This window comes from Solea solea, chromosome 16 (assembly GCF_958295425.1).
Source record: "Solea solea chromosome 16, fSolSol10.1, whole genome shotgun sequence".
In the NCBI taxonomy this organism is placed as follows: Eukaryota; Metazoa; Chordata; class Actinopteri; order Pleuronectiformes; family Soleidae; genus Solea; species Solea solea.
The window spans coordinates 15781055-15804279 of record NC_081149.1 but is presented as its reverse complement, the minus strand read 5'-3'; the positions used below and the strand labels follow the sequence as shown (position 1 = coordinate 15804279).

Below are 23225 nucleotides of genomic sequence, written 5' to 3'. Positions count from 1 at the left end.
AAAGTCCATCCGGTAGATTCGTCCTCCTGCTGCTGCTGCTGCTGAAGTCCGTTCCTGTGTGAAAGCGTGCTCAGTGGTTAATCGGTTTAGACTCGTTAAACTAGAAATCTGTGCTTGTAAGATGGGTGTGAAGCGGGACGTGTGCATTTTTTTCTTATTATTATCAGCATTACATATAATTATTGCAGAAAAATGTGACTGTATTTGATTTAGAGCCAAAAGGTTGCACGGATCAGTGTAACTAGGCCGCATTGCCGAGGAAACAGATATGGTAAGTTCAAACTATAACATCTAAAATGTAAATATTTATGTAAATAAATCGGTGTTGATTTTAAATCACTCATACAGTTAAATGTTTACGCAGGGCGGATGATGTTATCGGATCGTTGCAGAGTTCTGGGGTGAATCCACGTGGACAGGACGATAAAGGTGCCATGCTTGATTTTTTTTATTTTATTTTTATTTTGTATTTACCATTTCCTTGGATCGAAAGTGATGATTAACGTGCGTTAGACTTCTGATGTTTAATGAAGTCAACATTCAGTCTGACTAGATTTGCCACCATTCTGCCTTATGTATGCGTGTGTGTGTGTGTGTGTGTCAAACAATGAAGCCTACTCACACTTTTGATCATGTCCTTACAGGAGCTGTGCGTGTTTGATCGACCTCTGAATCAATAGCACTGTAAGTTTCTTGCATCATCTCATTTGCTTTAAATGGTCATGAGTGATGATCCTGATGCGTTAGACTTCTGATTCATTTTGAAGAAATCTTATATCTGACATGACCCACATTCCACAGACAGCCTTTGTGTGAATGGTGTTTGAACAACAAAGCACATTTTAATGTATTGTTCTTTTGCAGGGGCTGCCGTTCAGATGTGATGTGTGAAAATGGACCAGGATAATAAAAATCACAAGGTGACACGATGGTGGTCTTACAAATGACAATGTTTTTGCTTTCCCTCATGTATTCATATACTGGAAAATAAATGACTGTGTGAATAAAGCATTTGACTCCATATTCCTCTTTCTTTATAAGCCATTGATTTTGATAATGCACATTTTTGAACCGGAATGGCCTTTTCAGTGGTCATACACAAAGGTCAAAAGCAGTGCAAGAGCATATCTTGTCATAACTGGGGTTTCTTGGCAATTTTACCAAGTCTCTCTTTTAGAGCAAGGTACAAATATAATTTTGCCAATGTCATGCTTTCTCAAAACTCCCAAACATAAGTAGTACTCGGGAGGCATTTGTATTTACTGCAAATTGTGGGAAGGGCGTGGCATTATAGGTTTTGAGATGACCATCGTTGGTGTGATTAAAAATTAAGTTAATTTGTCTTCTGTAGGTCAAACAATTACTAGATGCCTTCTCACCTGGTCCTGTCCTCAATTTAACTTTTTTATATCACAAGAACAGAGATACAGTAAATATTTACAAGCAAAGGGTTTATTTGATCCACAATGATCAGAACTAACATTCTGTGACATCACTGAACACAACAGTAATGTTTTTTACCATCACTGAAAATGAACAACACTGACTGAAACTTGTGGAAACAAAGGACATGTCTTAACAGACAAGTAATGGCACAAAAACTTTTTTTTTTCTTTTTTAAATCTGACCTCAATTGATGCAACTAATGTGGTGGATCACAATGGAGGAATGTTTATTTTAAAGGCACTTTCTGCCTTATACACTTAGCCAACACACACATTTTAATGTAAAATATGTACAGTTCACCTGTAAAGCAGCGGAGTGTCTTGGCAAATTTAAAATTTGCTGTTCTAGTTCATTTGTGTTACTCCTCTTATCCGTGTACACTACAAAAACAACAAATCCATGAATAATTCAACAGAAATGAGCATTCATTAGCTGGATGTCTGCCGACAACAGTACGTAATATGGCTAATATCCAGTATGTCACCAAAATAAAATGGTTAGAAATGGGTATTTTTTCCCTGCTCTTGAAAACATCTGTTGTGTATAAGTAAAGGTTTCAGTCTCCTGTTGGTCCCTTGCTCACATTTACGGAACAATATCCAATCTTGGCCTTCACCGAAGTGGTCTTGATGGGAACACTTTAATTTAATTGCTTATTCATCACCTCACAAAGTTGTTTAAGAACTGGAAAAACTGAAACTCTAACCTCTGCTCACCTCATGAAATACAAAAAGAAGTCTTGAAGCATGTTGCATTGAAGCACACTGTCAGTGAATGAGCTCTTCCTCAAGTGAGACAGAGAGCTGCACTCCTAACTATACATTCATCAGACCTAAGCAATGTTGAGCTCCTGTGTATGCTGATATATTTTTTTTAAAAGTCAGTTTCAGCTCTAATCCCCACCACAAAGCACACTAGCTGTACATTATAAGTGTCCATAGTGGTTATAAACTGACTTTCATATACACAGCGCCACTCTTCTGTTTGCATATAGTGAGTACCAGGCGGCTGACACAGGCAGCAGTGTGGTGAGTGATAAATGACTTTAGATTTCCCTTTGAAATGAGTTTTAACAGACATGGGGGGGGTCTTTCTGCAAAGTCATTCCTACATTTCAGGATTATTCCCTCACTCACACTTCGAGTTCGAGCAACAATAAACTGCCCAATTAGAAAGGCTGCACAAAAGGTTAACACTGTACAACTACGATGTTTGGATTATCTGTACATCACAGGTACAATGGTTTTTGATTGAATCAGATGGCTATTTTTTAATCCACCACCATATTTTTTGTTAAACACGCGGCCTAAATTGTCTTCCTTTAAAGAATCATCATATTTGGTGACACACAAAAAATTATTTTGTACTGCTTATAGTGGCAAAAAATGATTGCAAGCCCACCAGCACTTCCAGTTGTGTGAGTGCATTTAATGACTGGTGCAACAATAGGACCAGGGAATGGGTAAAAACATTGGTGAGCGGACCTGGCCCACTGCTGCTCGTGTGGTGTCTGAGCGGGTGGGAACTTGTCATATTGCCATGGTGATAAAATGTCCCATCAGTGTACACTTTGGCCAGCAGTCTTCACATGTCGGAGACCTCAGACTCCTCTGGTTCTGGGTCCTTCAAGGCATCATTTGTCACAGTAACCAAGTTGGCATTTGAACGCGTGTCCATGGCAGAGTGCATTATAGGGAGCCATATGTCGTCCATATTTGGCATCACAAATATTTTCTGTGAGCGGGACAAACGCAGAGAAAAGCAAAGTCATAAATAAAACAAACAAAATTGAAGGAGGGAGACTGAAATATACACAGTCTTGTATAAAGTACCTAAAAGGGATACTTGAGTAAAAGTACAAGTATCTTACCAGAAAAGGACTTTGGTAGAAGTCACTTTTTTATAATATTACTTGGTTAAAGTATATGACATTTATTGGACTTAAGTATCAAATGTAATTTTCTGATATAAAGTGTACTTTAGTTTTAGAACTACTATGGTAGCTCAGTGGTAGGGTGAATTGTCTTTCAACTGGAAGGCTGTGGGTTCAATTCCTGGCCCTGCTAGTCTATACGTGTCCTTGAGCAAGACACAACTCCATTTTGAAGCGTGTGAATGGCAAATCTATTGTGTAAAGCAGCTCATCAAGACTAGAAAAGCGTTGCACAGACCATTACCATGTCTTCTTCTTCTCATTTTATTTGGTAGTAACATAGTTAGGGGAAATGTAGTGGAGTAAAAGTTGCTTGAAATATAAATAACAAAGTAAAGTACAGATATGTGAATTTTGTACTTAAGTACAGTAACAAAGTATTAGTACTTTGTTACATTACAACACTGAAGATACATTTAAATGTAGTCAAAATAACTTCAACTCTCTAAAAATGTCATTTTATATATATATATATATATATATATATATATATATATATATATATATACACATACATATACATATACATAATGACATTTTTAGAGAGTTGGAGAAATGACCTTACACTGTCATGTCTGGAAACTGTTGAAAAGCCGAGTGTGACATTTTCTGAAAACCAGATGTAAACAGTCACTCACACATGACAACAGTGCACAGTGCAACACTGTATTTTACTGGAGGCATGTTTGAGGGGTTACTACATAATAATAACCCCCAGAAGAGTTGGTCAGGGATAAATGTAGACGTGTGGTAGAATAGACAGGGGCACTATGCTGCAGCAGTTTCCACCTCTGCCTCAGGGCAGTTATCTAGTTGCAAGTGTGTCATTATTGTGGCTATATTAGAGGGGTGGGAAAGCCTCATGCAAACTGTTTTAAGTGCACGGAGGTGGAAAGCCATGGGGTCCTCTTTTATGAGCTTTATGAGATTCTCTTTGTGCTCCAGTAAACTTTGAGCCCCCTGGTCAAGTTTCTTAAGTGTAGTAAGGTAGTAGTTTTAACTTTACTAGAGGAGTAATAAGTTGTATTTATCAGCATTAAAAGTTTCCTGTCTCCTCACTACTACGTACCTGGAACTCCTGATCCAGCTTCTTCTCAATCCATTCAGTCACATGCACTAGAGTGACCTCTCTCTCACCCAGTTTAGGCCGTGCTTTCAGCTCCAGGTGAGGCGGACTTCGGAAACCATACCTGACGGCCACAACGATACATTCATTGTCAAAGTTATATAATGTCATGAGAGCTGAGAAGATGTTACAATTTGTCAGCACGTGTAGGAAATGAAGCCTCATCATCACAGAGTTTTTAACATTTTTTTGAGCGACAAAGAGATTGACTGAATAACACTCAATTGAAAATATTGTGGATGTTTTCTCTTTTAATTTGACCCATCTTATTTTTTCTTGATCCTGACTCCAAGGTTGGGAAGCTTTGCTGTGCATGCAGTAAACTGTCTAATAATTATTAATTAATGTTTTGCCATCATTTTCTTAAATCTAAATATATTTAGTTCATTAGTGACTGAACATGTTGTTATTCTTTCAAAGCATGCATGGTTCAATTTGCCCAGCAGAGGGTGCAGTGATATATTTTCAACCCAGTGTTATATTCTCAACTGACTACATCCTACTGTCTTCAATGTACTCCTCCCTGGAAGTAAATGTACCATATCCTGTCTGTGGGGGGAGGTGGGATGTTGACAGCAAGCGTCCCACGACACTCTTGCACCTCCACGGTGAGCAGCAGCGGCGTGTTGGACACCTCCTCCATCTTCTTCTTGATGAACTCCGTCTCTGTGGCTTTCTGGAAGTACTTTGACTTGGCTATCTTGTCCACAAAGCGCATGATCTTGCTGGGCCTGTGGCCTCCCACATAGCTACATGGGCAGGGTATGGAGAAGAGGAGGCAAAGAGTGAGTCAGGTTCATCATTTATTCATAGTAACATCTATTGCTGCTAAGCACCCACTATGAGGGCAATGAATGCGTGTAAGTCAGCAGCAAGCTTTCGAACCTGCAGGAGAGAGTAGGTAGCTGGACTAAAAGGGCAGCATAGTCTGCGTGAGTGCGTTTCTGCCTAATTTTATGCCCTGTCCATGTTCTCATTTGAACGAAAGTAAATTCTTTCCTCTGCATTTGTTTGCTTAGTTTCAGAAAGTACTAACAATAAACAACAATGGTAATGAGCAAAAGTTTCTGACATCATAGTAAAACTGAAAGCTGGAAGTGTTGAAGCTGAAGTGCATGACTTTTAAATATAACTGAATTCAAGCCTTTGTCAAACGAGTTCACACAATGTTGATTAAGCCTACCACTTCCTCACAACTCTCTCTGTTGATCAGTACAGCAGTGTTTTGTTTTCATGCTTGTGGCGACATTCCCCTGCTGCGCACAGAGTGATGCGTCAAAGTGAAAGCGCTCTTACATTACTTCTATCCTAGTAGAGCAAGACAACTGTGAAAGTTTACAAAATTGACCTAGAGTCATCCTTTCACAAAGCTCTGCAAGCTAACCTGAGGCATTGGCAGAGTCTGATATCACTGCCCACCTCCTTGACTGAAAACAGCACCCTCAAAAAGCTTCCTCCTAACTTTCACCTGTTGTGAGAACTTCTGTTGCCAAGGTAATGTGGATGGCAAGTATATCAATTTATGTGCTTTTAAATGAAAATGGTAATATGGATGTAACCTAAGATTCACATTTGTACTGATGTTTTAAAGACACATTTGCTCACCCCTCTGCTCCGGGCAGAAGAGGTTTTTCACCAAAGGGTTCTTGGGAATCCTCCTCATCCGATGAGCCAGCACTAGATGACTCCTCGTCACTGTCTGCCAGGCAGTAAGTCCGTGGCCTGGGCCTGTCTCACACACACACACACACACACACAAATACACACATTCACTGTTAGAAAGTCAGGCACAAGTGGTTTTGCACATTAATAATCAAAAATGATTCCTATTAAGGTATCCCTACTGATATAAATCACACAGAAATGTAATCTGACTCAGTGACAGGCATCAGTGGACCTCTATTCCCATACTCACCAGTTGTTGGACAAACCCACAGTGGTAAGCGTCCAGAGAGAGAGGATTAGTATATAAAGAGAAGGGAGAAAAAAACCAACAGAAAAAGGGTAGGAGCTGTGAAAAAGCAGATATGACAACGAATATGGCTCTAAATTTCTTAGATTCTAGCTTATTAGCTAAGAGCTTGGCCCTGTCACTGATAATGTACGTACAATTAAGACAAAAAGGAATGTCACACATGAAGGTGGACAAAGGACATTCTGTGAAGGACTATCAGTGAGATATTTAACAGACAATCGGCATCACTTTCATAAGCTGCATTATACACTTTATAATGAAAAATGAGACGTAATTAAAAACCTCACCATTCTTTCCCATGCTCCCCAAGTCCCTCGCCCTCCTTCCCCAAACGGGCCAGGTTCATCTTAGTCTCTAGTGTCATGAGGAAGGATCCCGTGTATGTGACCTCCAGATCAAACCACAGGCCTGGACAGAAAATGAGACATGACACTCAGTATAAAAAAAAAAGCATGACTGTTGTACACTCCCATCAACACCTTAATAGCGCCAAACACTCTAAATGCTTTTTCAGTGAAAAGGCCAGGATCTCCTGCCTGAGGTCTCCTGCAGAGCTGCCAGGACGAAGAAGATCTATCTGAAAAGTTCAGCTCAGGCAGCGACAACTGTTACAACGCCCTGTGAACACACCACACTTCCCGTGAGACGTTAGGAGAAGTGTTTAGATTTTGATCCTTCTGCTGTTTGCTCAATGAATCCTTACCCCAACAACTGAGAAGTGCTCATTGTTATTTATCTCCCAAACACCATCAACATTCTCATTGTACATTGTAGCAGCAGTGTCAAGGAGGAGCTTAATGACAGCACTATGGAATATTTGAGCACATATCTCTTCTCGGCCTGTCTAAAAGAAGAGGCACAGGTGGGAGCAACAATCTCATTTATTTTAGAGGAATTACTACTACTATGACTGCTGCTTTTTCTTTTTCTTTCAACATCTCCCTCTACAGTGCGGCGATGTCGTTCCCGCAGGACTAATTACATGCCGACAGCAACTGCTAATACTTTGTAGGTATATATCTGCGGGTGCGCAGGTTCACACAGCACAAATTAAGAATTGCAGACTCAACCTTGAAGTGCAGTCTACAGAAGAATGACTCATGGACTGATTGCATAGCAACAGGTATAACCTTGACAAATCGAAATGTGAAAGCAGATTACTTTTCCAGACACTTAATGAGCATTTCAGACATAAGTACAAATGTGGCAACCTGCTCTTACATTCATAATGATTTAGGAAACAGAAGCAAGCTTAAAACAAATACCACACCTCCCACAATCTGCCTCCCTTCTTTCCCCCTTCAGAGACTTATCTGGTCTCATTTACCGAGACAGGCAGTAGACAGGTTTAGTCAGTGCCTCAGTAATGGATGAGGGGGACCCAAGGTATGATCTTGCTGTGGCTTAATTAAGTGCGGCATGTGGAGGGATGCAAGAGGAGAGAGGGGTACAGAGTTTTCCTAATCTGGAAAAAGGAAGAGCAAAGCAAGAGGGAGGAAGGGTGAGGATCTGGAAGATGAAAAGACAGAACCTGTATGAGATGCAAAAAATTTAATATTGGCCCTCCAATGCATTTCCATGCAAAGATTGGCTTTATCAATATGGACGTTGGCATAGCATGCTAAGACCGTGCAGTGCAGACAATTGTTATTAGATCATACATTTCTGGCAGAAAGTGAACTCATTGACAGCGGGGGAAATGATGAAACAAGGTGAATTTAACAAAAGAACATTAAAGCATGACATAACCTACCTTGGTGATCCACAGAGGGTTTAGAGGCATGGAGAATCTTAGGGATGGAAAAACCCATATCTAGCTCTGTCAAAGTCAGCTCATTCATAACATATGGTAGCTGCAACACAAAAGACAGTGAAGAGGTTAGACATGAAAGCAGAGACACAATAATCACTAATCAAACAATGAAGAGTTCTTTCTGATTCTGATGTATATTTGTACCCACCCTGATTTTACTAAGCTTCATTTGGATCTTTTTGGAGACTACATCGGCCCAATACTTCTCTCCCAGGAAGTCCCAAAATATCCTTCCCAGAAAAGCATTGACCCACGCTTCAGGCTCCTCGGTCTCCTCTGAACTCCTGCGCAACTGGAGGCGATACATACAGGTGTGCACTGTAGCTTTATTTTTTTTCTTGACATTGAAGCTGTAGTGTGCAACTTATATAAATAAAAACAAACGTTTGTTACATTCAAATCCCTGTGAAACGAGTCCACATAATGCTGATTCAGTTCCACACAACTCTCCACAACTTCTCCGCTGCAGCCCCCTCCCTCTGGAACTCACTACCCCAAACCATCGGTGACTGTTCTGCTTCTCCTCCTTCAAATCACTCCTCCTCCTTATTTGTGTGTCTTTTTCTCTTTACTAATTAATTATTGTGCTCAGTCATTTCTGAGAAGTACTTTCAGTTTTCAGGTGAAGGACACAGCATACAAATACCGTTGCATTGTTTTTGTTCACAAAGCCCAAATACAAGCTGAATAGTAACAACAACAACAACAACAACAACAATAACAATAACCAAAACATATGCACTGCAGCTTTAAATTGAACTTCCAGGTTAAGTTTGTGTGTGTGCGACAGTCTATAGTAAGCGTGGGCACTATTTCTATGCAGTACCTAATCTGTTAGTGGTATACACCATTTGACCTTCCTGTTTTTAAATTGATAAAGTAAACTCTCCCACTTAAGTACAAAAAAAGTGCTTAATTATGAAGTTTGAAAAGGTGGATTTTGACAGCTGGCCACTCTTCAGAACCGGCTTTCTTGTAAAAACACAATGTGTGGATCCCTCAGATTAAATGAAAAGGTTTGGACTGAGGTACAGACCTCTAAGGCCCGGGGGTCTGAGGCTTCATAGCAAACGCCCTCTCTGTTTAGTTTCAGGTCATACCTTTTTGGTAGTTTTGGGGCTGCTCACGGGGCTGTTTTCAGGACTGTCAGTGGCAGCTGGACTTTCATGTGGTGCTTCTGGGTTGACATATTTGGCCATATAAACACTATAATCCAACAGCATCTTCTGCTTCATCCCTACAGTGGAGCCACAGGACAGAAACGAGGAGGTCTCTCTGTGACGCAACTGCGCGAGCTCCTCTAAACTTCCCCGGCTGCTGCTCCTGCTGTCAGCCTCCAGGCCTCCACCAGACTGGGTGCTGCTACTGCGGCTGTAGGACGATAGGAAGGCTAAAATAAGAGAGCAGAGTGGGGGTTAATGTGATATGATAACATCGCATCAACAGCATTTTCAGTGACTCCAATCAATGCATAATATTTTGCATTTATAATGCATGCACTTTGGCCTTAGAGAGCTGGAATCTGATCTCCTTTATATTCACTTCTCACAAGCTATCACATCACTATGAATCGATATGTCACAGACTGTATCCTGTGATTCACATTAGCCCTAAAAACAGCCACTTTCAACATAAACGCTATATATATCCACAAAACAGCTTGATTCTTCAATTATCTTCCCAGTAATCCTAACTGCTTATATCACTGGACCCACACAGTGTGTCCCTTTATTCACGGAGGCTTATATTCTACAGTGGAGACCAGTACTACAATATGCTGGTGCATGTAATCCTGCTGACCCCTTTACATTCATCTGTGTGCTGAATTGAGGGGATTGGTCTCTAAGCTGGGGGTTTATGCACAGATCTGATGGCTGTGCAGTTGTAAACTTGAGAAAATGGATGTGTGTGTCTCTGTGTGTGTGTGTGTGTGTCTGCAAAAGTCAGCCAGACACTCACCACTCTTGCAGATGCCAGACAGACTGCCACCTCTCCCATCCGTCCTCATTCTGGATGCAAAGAGAAATCTCCGGAACCACTCTTCCTTTTCTCGACCCGTCCTTCCAAACAGGTAGATTGTAAGATCCCCTCCTCCAGAAGCTGGTCTTTTGGACTCATCTGCTGATTCTGATCCTTCAGCTTTCTCCACTTTGTCTGTTCGTTCTAGCTTCTCCCCCGGCCCTGTTAATTTGTCCTCCCCAGCTTCAGGCTTCTCGCCCTGGGCCTTGGACATGAAGTCTTCCTGCTTGGCCAACTCAATGCAAATGGGGTACTTTTTATTCCAAACCCTCTTCCTAGCCAAGCTCTGGGGCATTAGGTAGATCTATGGGGGCATATAGACCAAGTTCATACAATCACATGCATGCTCATTTTGTGGCTTCTGGAAGTGAAATGCTTATATTAAAATATGCAGACAACCATGACTGCTTTGCTCTGTAACACAGTGTCTTCTTATGGTCCTGTCCTTGAGTGAGCACACACAGACACAAGAGACACAGCTGTGTGGAAGACATTCTATGTTTACACAGAGTATATGACTCTGAATATAAGTAGGTTTGTCACAGAGCATGACTTATCACTGTACCAAACATCCACTCAGGCAAAGGAAAATCTAATAATATTAACGTGTGCTTAATGTCACTATCTGCTAAGCTTTTTATTTGTAGCACACGCACACATATCCACACAAACACAACTCAACATGCCTAAACACAAGATAATATATATCATGCATTTATGTCAAAGTCATATTTCACTAGACAAACTTTCAGCATCGCTCCTTCATCTCACAAACACCCAAGCCCAACACACCTTGCTGTTGGTCAAGTCATAGATCTTCTGGCTGATGTAGGTGACATCAGGTTTAGGCTCGTTGTGTGTAGCACGGCGGGAGATGTTCCGGTTGGGCTTGGACAGACGCAAGATGGAGCCCTCTAGACGGACGTAAACAGAGTGGGTCAGGGTGGCATGGTACATCTCCGGGTCATAGCAGTGGATCTCATTCATCCAGCCCTGAGAGGGTGTAGAATGCAGGAGGGAGTGAGCTTTCATTGATGCCCAATCAACATCAACATTTTTAAATCAAACACTTCTAGGACAGCATAATCAAGGACAGCGATTTGATGTTGTTTTATTCATGTCTTACGCTGATTGTCGTTGTTGATCGGTGGTCACATATTACATACACACAAAATGACAGAAAGTGTGCACAATGTGCATAATATGGCATATGGATAAAATAATAGTCATGACAAGCCAATCCTATCAATTACACATGTAAAACCTGAACGGCAATACAATCTGTGACTTCCCTTTAACCGTTAAAAAGGGTGGACCTCTTGCAACTGCAAGCTGATAAAACTATAGCAGAGTAGGAGTGGAAGGAAAAAACTACTTTGAATTTTAAAGCCATTTATCTACATGCCATAGTGTGGCCAGCCATGCTGTGTTTTCACTCACCTTGAATATTCCTGGTTCTTTTATATCCAATTGGGCAACATTCCAGTGCCCTATCCTTCCTCTTTTTCTTCTTGAGCCTGATAAGGAGCGCCGTGGAGAGGACAGCCAAAGGACCAACAAGGCCAGCATGAACCCTACTGCTATACCATGCACCACTGCACATGCACAGGGTGGCACTGGAAGGACTAAGTACCAGTACACCAACTGTGTTAAGAAGATGAGGCCAGTCACTGGCGCACTGTCCACCTCCTCCTCCTCCACTTTCTCCTCCTCCGCATCAAGTTCACTGCATAAACCAGTGCTACCAGTATGTGGCTGCCGAGACCCAGGATGATCCCCATCTGGTGTCTCGGTATCAGTACATAACTCAAAGTCTTCACTGTACAGTTCACAGAAGTCCTCATCTTCCTGTCGAGCTACCAGAGCTGACATCGAGCAGTGGCCCAGAGTGAGCGAAGGAGACTTGTGGAGAGTGGATGAGGAGGCCTGAGGGAGGGTTGGAGCTGGTGTCAGTGATGGGAAGGAGAAAAAAACAGAGTCTGAGCCTTTGCCTGTGGGTGTTTGTTCCTCTTCTTCACCTTCTGTCCCTTCCTCCTCCTTGATGCTGTAGTTGCTGCTACCTTCTACGTGTCCATTTACGGCTGCTGCTCCGCTGAGCTCTGACGCGCTGGAGGACAGAAATTTGGCTCGTTGAGTGGCACTTCCGCCGGCTGCTATACCAGACTCATCCCCTATGATCTTACTGAAAAGCTGCAGCGGGTCAGACATCACCTCAGACAGCCGCCGCCTGGTGTCTTCTATCTTGGCCTCCACCTCTTGGACTTTGAAGAACGACCTACCATCTGGGGACATGATTGGGGAACAAGGGGCCGTTTTGGAGTTGCCACCTGTTTGAGTGACAATGACAGGGCTGGAGGATAAACGAGGCTGGGAGAACTGCTTGAAGAGCTGCATGTTGCGAGGTGGAGGTCTATGGGATGGCTGTGTTTGCTGCAGTTGCTGATGAAGATAGGGATGAGGAGGCCCATCTTGATGTTCAGCCTTCGAAGTGTCCGTGGACAGAGACTTAACGAAAGATTTCATTAAGTGTCGGTGCCGTGCGTGGGATGGTGTAACAGTGGTAGGCGCAGAGGTGGATTCTCGTGACTCCATGTCATTGGACAAAGACCTGACGAGGCTGAGAAAAGGTTTGGAGGATGACAGCGCTGCAGACTTACAAGGGGAAAAGGAGCTGGAGGTTGTGGCTGGAGAATTAGCTGTGGGTCTGTCAGAGGGCCAGGAGGAGCTGGTAGGTGGTGTGGAGCTCAGGTGGGAGAGGGTGGAGTTGGTGATAATAGTCATGGCTGCAGAGGGTGTGTGTGGGTGAGGGTCTGAGGGCTGCACAGACAGGGTGGGCGAAGAAACAGCGAGCACAGTAGCTCCAGATAATGCGTCCATGCCAGCGGATTCAAACAGCAGCTCCTCTTTTGCCTCCAATCCCGTGGTAACCGACTGGTTGTCGGCTCCAGAGGTGTCTTGTCCTTGCAGCTCCTCAGCCCCTTCCAGCTCAGATGTAGCTCCAACCTGTGCCCCATAAAGCTCCTCCTCTTCATCATCTTCCTCCTTTCCCAGAGCAGAGAAGTGGATGGTGATGGTGTCACGAGAGACAGAGCGCTGCACCTGCAGCTTGGGTCCAGGGACATGGCGAGGGGGAGGAGTGCCAGAATGCTGGCCACTTCCCCTGCTGCTGCTGCCCTGACTGCTCATCACCACCCTGCACAGGGCTCACAGCCTGGAAGAGATGGAAATTCATTGTTAATAGCGTTGTTAATTGCAGTGCAAATACGCAATCTCTCCTCGCACACGTGCAAACACAAATAGTGTATAGGACACACTTGCAGCTCTCCATTCATGCTAATGTTAGTAGACTAGACAGGTATATCCACTAGCTCTCATTATGCAGTTGACAGACTGAATCCCTCTTAGGTCTGGCCTTCGTCTGTCTAGTCTCGCTCACCACCACTGTGTCAACAGTTTACTTCAGAACAAACAAAGCAACATCAAAATAGCAGCTGCAGTTAACTCCATTCTGCATGGTAAGAGGTTGGTGGTTACGGAGCGAGGCTGCTTAGGAAAAACAACTTTTGTGTTTTGGAAAATTCATGCATTTGATTAATTTAAATTTGAACATAAAACCGCTTCAATCAAAACTGCAGTGTTCAACTGGCGGGCGCATTTAGACGCTCGGAGCAGAGCTGGGGTAAAATTAATATTAGTGTGAGCCAACAGTGGATATCTATTGCATGGGAGAAGGTTAGGGCCAAGAGAAGGACTGTGGTTTAGGTTAAGATAAATATCCAGGGTTATGGTTAGTGGATGGCTTTTATCTTATTAATATCAACATTTCCATGACCAATAATAAATCAGAAATAATATTGGGGCCACACGGTTGGTGTAGTGGTGAGCACTCTTGACTTTGCAGCAAGGGCCTTTCTGCATGGAGTTTACATGTTCTCGTGTGTGCATGGGTTTTGCAGTTTCCTCACAAAGTCCAAAAACATGCAAGTCCAAAGGAAAACCTGGTGCATCTCTTTCAGATGCTGAAGGGTACCTTGTGCGTCTGTAAGTTGACACCGAGGGACATGACGTGTGTGTGTGTGTTGTTTTGAGTGTAAGTAGGTGTGTGATGCTTCTACCCTGGCTCTGCTATGCGGACAAAATGGATCTCATAAAAAACAGACAGTGAAAGGAGCAACCAAAAAGCAGAGAGATGAGGAGCCACAGGGAGTCTGTAGAGACCTTTCAGAGATGAGCTTCTGAAGTGGAATTCACTTTAATAGGAATGGAGGAGGCACAAAGTGGGTGAGAAGGGGGAGAAAAGAGGGAGGGAGAAATGAGAGGAGAGATACGTCTATGACAACAGAAGTTGTAATTGCTGTTGTTATTATTTAAATCTGAAGGATTCTTTAAAACACAGGGTAAACAGCAGGAGATGGTTCCAGGTCTTAAAGTCAGGGTTTTAACAGGGAGTGGCCAAACGAGCCGACTCAGCATCACACCTCAACAATCAACACATTAACACAACAAATACTAAAGAACTGACAAATGAATCATTTATTTATTTTGTAATTATCACAGAGGGCACTGTAGCCACACACAGAGGCACAAAAGCACACTGCAGCTGCAATTTCTCATTAAATCAATTTGTTAATATGACAATTTGCATGTTTTCTTTGTAAGATTAATCATGGAATTCAAACAGACACCACTGTGACCTCTAGGACATTCATTGCTTTTGAGTTTGCACTGACAAAAAATAACTGCACATCATTTGTGGCTAATATCTGTTTAGGCTTATGGATCCATGTAGAAAAAGAGAGCAAAAAATTATTTTCCCTGATGTTTTGTTTTGATATTCATGCCTGTTGTTTATTCATAATTATAATTTAAAGAAAATGTAATCTGAACACATACCAGATTAAGAGTTATATGAAAACTAAGGCACACTGGAAATATGTATAGCACTTTTCAAGTTGACTAAGTGCAATAGGTGATGTTTGCCGTCACGCCCATAGTTTATGTTATTCCCTCTGCATGCACAGGTGCCGTTAAAAGCTCTGTGTTTGCTTTAGCTGCTTTTTAGAGGAGAGGAGAGGAGAGGAGAAGAGAATAGAAGAGAGGAGTAGACTGGCCCGGAGACAAGACTCATCCAATTAAGACAAGACTCATCCAATTAATCAAAGCAGACAGAGCCACTCTAATCAGTGATTGCAGGCAGCATGGAAGGGGTGAGAGAAGGGGAGGGAGGTTAAAAGCAATAGGTTAAAGGCAAGATATATGATAAAGAGACATGAGAGAAAGGGAAACATGGCGTAAACACAGAAGAGAAAATCAGAAAATTAAAAAAAAATGGAACAGGAAAGCAAAATGAACTACTAAAGTAATGGCTAACCTGGACACGTTTCCTTTATCCACAAATTAAAATCATTTCCTTCCCACTACAATATCGAGCAGACAGAGTGGGCCCTGAGGGCAAGATGGAGACGTATTTATGGCGAACAGTTTGTGCCGCCTTCAGCGAATTGTATCTCAGGTCTCAAGTGAAGGAACCAGATTTACCCAAAAGAGCCAAAAAACCCTTTTAATTGATGTAACACCCCTTCTGCCTCAGACAAGATACGAGTATTCAGTAAAGTTTTATGTTTTTATTTTCTCCTTTTTTCATCATGCAGCTAAAAACCCCCAGACCCCCATCGTCACATGCCCTGACAAATATCTTATGACCTGACCTGCGCATATAGACCAGACGCATGGCGTGTGCGCGTCGTCACCGCTGTATTCCATCATTGCTTTTTCCCAGCGAGACATTGTGTGAGACAAGCCTGAGACATGTATTTTTTGAGTTTTGGCTCCTCACCTATTTTTTTACACCAGTATGGGTTGATCTATTTTTTATTTTATTAAATTGCCCACTGGGATTTGAATATTGCTTTGCAGTTGTTATATTTATTCTACCCATTTATTTATTTATTTACCGATTTATTTTCCTCTGCTCAACATTACTAATCTCTTGGATCTACCTCAACGTGTGCCACAAGGATATCCCTTAACACATGGACGTGCAAGTGTCAAGGGTGCTAAAGTAGCATGCCAGATTTGAGTTTTCTCGCTATTATGTGTACAAAGAATTACACATGAATGCACGGAAGAAATGAGCCCTGTGTTCACATGACACATGCAGTTGCCTGGATGCAAACACAAACTGAGAGGGAGGGAGGGAGGGAAATTGAATCATGTTAATGAGTACAGAGCACCTGAGGTTACAGGCTACATATTATACCAGGCTACAACCTGGCATTTTTACATTTTAATGTGGCGGATAAAGCGGGAGAAGATGAGTGAGTGAGTGAGTGAGTGAGTGTCCCTTTACTTAGATAAATAAATTCAATTAAAAATCATGTGGAGGGAGAAAGACAGAAAAATACAAGGAACATTTTGTCCTGCAGCACAATCACAGATGATAAACAACACAGACCTTTTTTTCTAATGTTTTACTGCTCTCGCCACACAAAACAGGCCTCAGTCAACTCCAACACCATGATATGCTACCCCGCATTTCGCCCTATGTCAGCTGGGATTGGCACCAGCGCCCCTGACACCCTCATGTGGAGGATAAAGCAGTAGACGATGAATGAATGAAGGTTTTTGTCCTTATGGACTGCAGCCTCTTGCAGTCCATTCAGTGTCACGTACTGTGTCAATATGCCTCTTGGTTCAATATGTTAGAGTAACAGTAACACACACACACACACAGACACACACAGAAAGAGAAGGAGCATAAATCTGCTTAAAGATGTAACAAATACAAGTATGAACTGGAGCTGCAACTGACGATTATGTTCATAATGAATCGTTCTCAAATGTCTTGTTTTGTCCACAAACCAAAATGATTCACTTTTAATGATTTCTTTGTTATGCAGAGCAAAGAAATGAAGAAAATACTCACATTTAAGAAGCTGAAACAATGGGAAATCTTGTTTTAATCATGACAAAAACTTCAAAGTAATCGATTAATAATCGATTCATTGTTTCAGCTCTAGTATGAACACACAGACCTCCGAACGCACACATGAAAACATAAACCATGCACAAAGCTCAACACAATCCTGTTCCAGTCCAGGATGAAGAGATCAAGTAGCATCAACCGAAACACTGAGAGGCGGTTTGACGGTGATTGTGACTCTGCTCCGAATCAAACTGCCCTCCTCTTATAGAAGAGTAGGAGGAGAGAGTAAACAACAGCCAGGGAGATGAAGAGCACTCGCGCAGCTGTGCTGGATCAAACCAGTTTCCCTCACCTCTCCCTCCCTCAGTCTATAACCCAGAATCCCACGTCAATCAAACCTCGCCGTGCAACCGATCAGGTGGTTGCCATGCCAACGGTAAAGCCTTCATCGCGCTCTACACTTATCCCTGCACCCGTTCTCTGTGTTTGGAAGCTCCTTCTCTCCATATAGCCTTGGTCTAGTTGGTGCGTGAAGTTCAGTAATAGGATTTATCTGTGTACGAGTCATTTATTTATCGGGGAACCGATCCCAAAGCTGAAAGAACACCTGATCAATAATGTCTCCATCAAAAGACATTCTTGACCTGATGTTGACCTCAATCTTCACTCAAAATTAAATTCACAACGTGACGATTTAATCAATCCTTCACTTTTAATTCTGTGACAAATAACAGAGTCGCATCTGTATGTCAACATCTCCTAAAACAGTTTGACAGTTCGTAAATCCAACGCTGGGTGAATGCTTAGACACACACACAAACACACAGTCATCCAAATATACAGAATAAAGTGATTTGTAATCATCGTAAAAGCTGCTCGACAGCCTGCAAACTCCTGAAAATGTTGATATTAGTCATAATTTACCCAATTACACCATAAACGGAGCGATTGAGGGAGGGATGGATGATTGAGCGAGGTAGGGAGGGAGGGAGGGAGGGAGGGAGGGAGGCATGGGATGAGGGGAACACAGGAAAACAGAGAGTGCGAGCATTTTTACAGATAGAGTTTGCTTTTAGAATTGTTGTACTTCGATCTCACGTGTCCACAGTAGATATTTGATTTGGTGCCCGTGTCTGCAAACCTCGGACGCAAGCAAGCTCATGTTTGCGAAACAAAAATTACGTTACTCACAATTATATACACACACATGTTTATCATGTGGCACTTTTGGATGTGGGGCAGAAAAAACCATTTCCTGGTTATGAACAGAATTAGGATAATAGTGAATAATAAATAAAAAAATGTACACTATTTTGCCACAAATTCCCAGACATGGCCACCGTCTGTATAAAACAAGATCATACAAATAATCTGGGACACTGAAAGCTGCCCAAAATATCTGGTCTATTGATGTTTTCCCCCCATTTTGACAGTGATGTGCTGCACAATAGAGGCATCATGAGCACAGACAGAGGCTGAGCGGAATTAGCATATTAATTACACGAGATAAGAAAGGGGGTACATTTCTAACCAGATTCAGCTCTCTCATTCAGCCAATTTATTCATATTAAAAGGTGTGGAATTCTCCCCCAACACATACTGTAATTTATGCAGTATATGTTACTCAAACAAGAGTACAATGGGAATGTATTTGAGATAAACACACACATTTCATGTGCCACTCATTATTTACAGCAGGAATGTACTGTGTGTGTGTGTGTAAACTAAGTGGGAAGGAATACACTGGCAGTGATAACCGTAAAAGAAACAATACTTTTAAAGTTTGGAACATAAAAAAATGTCACATTGTCAAACGAGTTCACATCGCGCTGATGAAGCCTAGCAGCTCCACGCGCCTCCCTCTGTGTTTCTCAGTATATCGATGTTTAGCTTCGCTGTAGTAATTAGCTGTGGGCAACTACAGCTCATTACTGAAGACGACAATGACCAGGATGACCCTTCTTGGTCCTTGTTGATCAAACACTGCTTACGCATAACTAGACGGATGCACAGAGTATCTCTGTGTGGGATCAGTCAACAAAGACTTCCCTTTTATGTTATTTATTTTTTCTGTCATGACAATTTCCTGATTGGCCAGATATTATCACCCAGTGCCTCTCTCTCATCAGTGCAATCACAAACAGGTGTTTGCTCTGCAGCTGCAGCTAATCAGTGCTAAACAACATGCACACACACACACACACACACACACACATGCACGTAGGTATGTATTGTAGTACATGTTGAGTCATCAACGCGACTATAGAAGTGCGACATATTTACCGTCCCTTTATAAAGAGCTCCTTCTAATGAATATTCTCCTCTTCATTCAATTGAAAAATAAACTGGTGTTATCAGACAAGGTTCTTTCACCTCCTACACCTCACTCGATCGTTGATTGATAAAGATTAAGAGGAAGTGATGTGCGCTGGGTTGCAGAAGTGTTGCTACTGAACTTCCTCTTGCACATGACATTTCACAAAGTTGACACTTCCCAGAAAATGTCCTCACTTTAAAGCTGTGAAACCTACACATGCATGTATGCATATGGAACTGCACATCATCCAGTCCTTGACCAGCGCAGCGTGGATCCATGAGGGTGAACATGTACCACACTGACCCAACCACAAAGAGAGAACACAACCCGCCACACATCCTCAAGCCGAACTTCATCTTTTCTTTGAATATCAGTGTGTCTAACTGGTCGCACACACATCACTTTGGATACGGAGTTGAAACACTCGTTTATATCTGACAACACTGTTTCCAAATGAAACATGGTTGTGTGGATGTAGCCCGAGAGCAAGTGAGACAAGGAAAAGGCAATTCAAGTCATTCAAGGCCATGGATCAATTCCAGCACCCGCACACACAAACACAAGGTCAGTGGAGAAGAGGAGAAGGCTTACCTTGAGGTTTTTAGAGGCATTCAATATCCTCTCTGTCACACACAGCTCAACCATGGACCATGGTCCTAACATGTTGAGGAAAACAGAGATGGGCATTATTTTATTTATTGATTTATTTAAAAAGAACAACATGGAGTGACAAAATAGAAACGTCTCTCATGCACACGATCCATGGTCCTCACGTGGACTGATCCCGTGCAGCTGTGATCTTTCGGTTCTACCACAAATATCGTCTATGTTCAAACTGCGGCTTTGCCACGTGATGCTTATCACCGAAGTCAAATAAAAAAAAAAATCATGCACGTCTTTTAAACGCAAGTCTGAATTTTCAGTAATCAAAATAGCTGTAGGTTGCTGCCCTCTGGTTAAATGAATGTCACATACGTGTATTTATATAACACATACAGTAAATGTAGAGGGAAACGTGCATGATTTGACAGGGGCGTTTTAAGAGACTTTGCAGGCCCAAGGCAGAAGGATGTAAGCAATACATTACCAGTGTATTGCTTACAGATTGAGTGCAAATTTCCGCAGAGGTCACTCCAGAGATTCTCCAATGTTTTCACTCCTGCAGCCACCACCTGAATATTCTGGAGATTCCCCTGACGGTCTGAACATGTCTCATCCTGACAATGGCTCACTGTGTTCATGGGACCATGTCCGGACCTTAATCTGTGGACATGACCCAGGGATCATGTCTGCAAACACAACGGTTCACCTGAGGACACTGAGGACTGAAAGGTTTCCATCATTATTACAGGCCTACACTGACTTCTACCTGAAATAAACACCTTATTATATATCGTAAAGACATGGTGGTCCTTTGTAAAAGCTGACCGGGCTGTTGTATAAATAAAAAAGGCTCAGTGTGTGTGGTAATGAAAAACAAGTCACACATCAGATAAGTAAAATACACTTTAAATGGAAATGTTACAGCAAATGATTCTGTTGTGACCCTAATTGTGTCCTGATCCTTTGCCTGAAAAGTAAAATGACCAGGGTTTTTGCTTTAAGTCATAGACCTTCTTTACATAGGCACAACACAATATTGCTATATCTTTCTTCCAATGACAATTAAAAGGAATCTTGAGTCTTGAATCTTCTACTGAGAAACACAGAGAGAGTCGTGTGAAGCGTTGGGGCTCAATGGAAATGTGTATACAGGCTTTATGTCGTAAAAGAGACCAGCAGATTTGTTTGACTGTGGGGACAATGAGTCACAGTTGCATCTGTCCACCTACAGACACTGCCACTTCCTAGAATAGACTCCCACTTCACAGCTGTGATTTACCTACATTACAGCATCAGACACTGGCAGACTTGCTCTTCATGCCCAAACAACCACGTGCGTTTCTGTCATTATTAGGGGAAATATCAGTGTATAGTATATTCCATGCATACATTTTGTATTCAGTGTATCACTCTGACATTTCTGCTGCTTCTCTTGTGCTTCTCCAACAATATTTACATCTCCATCCGCCCCTTTGTCCTCTGCACGTCTTTGGCTTCAGCTCTGCACTGATTCATGTCTGGTGATGTGGTCTGGGTGTAATAGGTGCAGGGACCAAACAGCTGATACAGAAAGCAAATACACCCACTCACCCACCCACCCACCCACCACACACACACACACACACAGAGAGAGACAGACAGCAGCTTTAATCTTACCGTCGCTGTCGCATCTTCTCTCCTGTGCAGGCCACTGCTGTTCTCGGGCTCCACATCTATAGGCTCTGGATGTGCGTAACGCGAGGAGGAATCTGCCTCGACCTGCAGCAGCTAAGGATGGACCGGCCTGTGCACCTCCACCGAGAGTCCGAGCACACACAAACCCTGCAGAGACCGAACTGTACGAGATCTGGGCGTGTGTTGTTTTGGTGAATGGGCGACGGTTTAGCGCCACACCCCCTTTCCCCTGACTATTTAAATGGCATTTGCGCCCAAAGCGGCGTCACCTCGCCGGCGATCTGGTGATTCATATTTTATTGAGTTGCAGCAGGAGAAGAGTGTGAGATGCGTCATGGCGTTGCAGTGATGCCCATGAAACGCGAGCTGCTCTCCACAAATAGCGTTTAAACCCTCGCCGACTTCCGTAAATAAAGACTACAGAGCCATCACAGATTATATACAGCAAATAGATCTAAAAAATGTAATCATATATATATATGTAATCAGAAAGTTCTCGATCATTCCCATGTTTTAATATCACCACGAGCTGCAGAAAGAAAATACCCCAGAGTCGGATCCACCAGGTGCTCTGACAGTGACAGCGCCTCCATCCGAATATCAGCTCCTTTAATTCGATTACATTTGCTTGGAAATGCTGCCACCTACCGGCCTGAGGTGGTTACGTCACACGGAAAAGTGTCTACACCAGGAGCCTCAAACTCAAATCACCTGAGGGCCAATAAGCATCAAGTCTAGTCAGGAGTCAAGTGTAAAATAGTCCATATTGTTTTGGGAAAAAAGGCAAGTTTTCAGTACAACTTTTTCTTGTATCAAATACCTAAAAGGGATACTTAATGACATTTGATACTTAAGTACAGAACATGTTTTATACTTTACAGACTTTTACTGAAGTAATATTATAAAAGTGACTTCAACTTCCACCAAAGTCATTTTCTGGTAACATACTTTTACTCCAGTTTTAGAAGTAAAAGAAGTATTACAAACATGAGGAGTTATGGTAGCTCAGTGGTTGGGTGAGTTGTCTTTAAACGGGAAGGATGTGGGTTCAATTCCTGGTTCTGCTAGTCTATTGAGCAAGACACTTAACCCCATGTTGAAATGTGTGAATGGGTGAATGTCAAAAACTACAGTGTAAAGCAGCTCATCAAGATTACAGAGGCTCTATATACTGTAAACATAGACCATTAACAACTCTTCTTCTTCTGATTTTATTTGGCAGTAATGAGTAACAAAGATAGTTAGAGGAAATGTAGTGGAGTAAAAGTAAAAGTTGCTAGAATTACAAATGACAAAGTACAGATATGCATGTGATTTTTGTACTTAAGTACAGTAAAAAAATAATCTGTACATTGTTAAATTGCAACACCAAGTACAGGTGGACAATATCAATA

The 23225-nt window shown here is 42.3% G+C and overlaps 1 protein-coding gene and 1 long non-coding RNA gene across 4 annotated transcripts; one reads left to right on the top strand and one right to left on the bottom strand.

The window, feature by feature from the left end:
- The first annotated feature begins 9 nt into the window (after nt 1-9).
- On the top strand, nt 10-1954 carry LOC131474990 (uncharacterized). Its single transcript, XR_009242483.1, has 4 exons — nt 10-271; nt 365-429; nt 645-684; nt 865-1954. It is a non-coding gene; the product is annotated as an uncharacterized LOC131474990 (long non-coding RNA).
- Nucleotides 1955-2853: 899 nt separating this feature from the next.
- tex2 (testis expressed 2) lies at nt 2854-22345 on the bottom strand. Of its 3 annotated transcripts, none has more exons than XM_058652748.1 (13): nt 21814-22345; nt 20146-20210; nt 11753-13523; nt 11105-11305; nt 10253-10616; nt 9394-9683; nt 8442-8585; nt 8234-8333; nt 6768-6888; nt 6111-6233; nt 5045-5254; nt 4449-4569; nt 2854-3180 (listed from the first exon to the last, which is right to left on the bottom strand). In XM_058652748.1, the coding sequence occupies exons 3-13, from the start codon at nt 13496-13498 to the stop codon at nt 3031-3033; spliced, it is 3570 nt and encodes a 1189-aa protein (XP_058508731.1). In that variant the 5' UTR covers nt 13499-13523; nt 20146-20210; nt 21814-22345; the 3' UTR covers nt 2854-3030. The 3 variants fall into 3 exon arrangements, with proteins under 3 accessions (XP_058508731.1, XP_058508734.1, XP_058508733.1); XM_058652751.1 differs by having other exon boundaries at nt 6111-6227; XM_058652750.1 differs by lacking the exon at nt 20146-20210.
- Nucleotides 22346-23225: the final 880 nt, after the last annotated feature.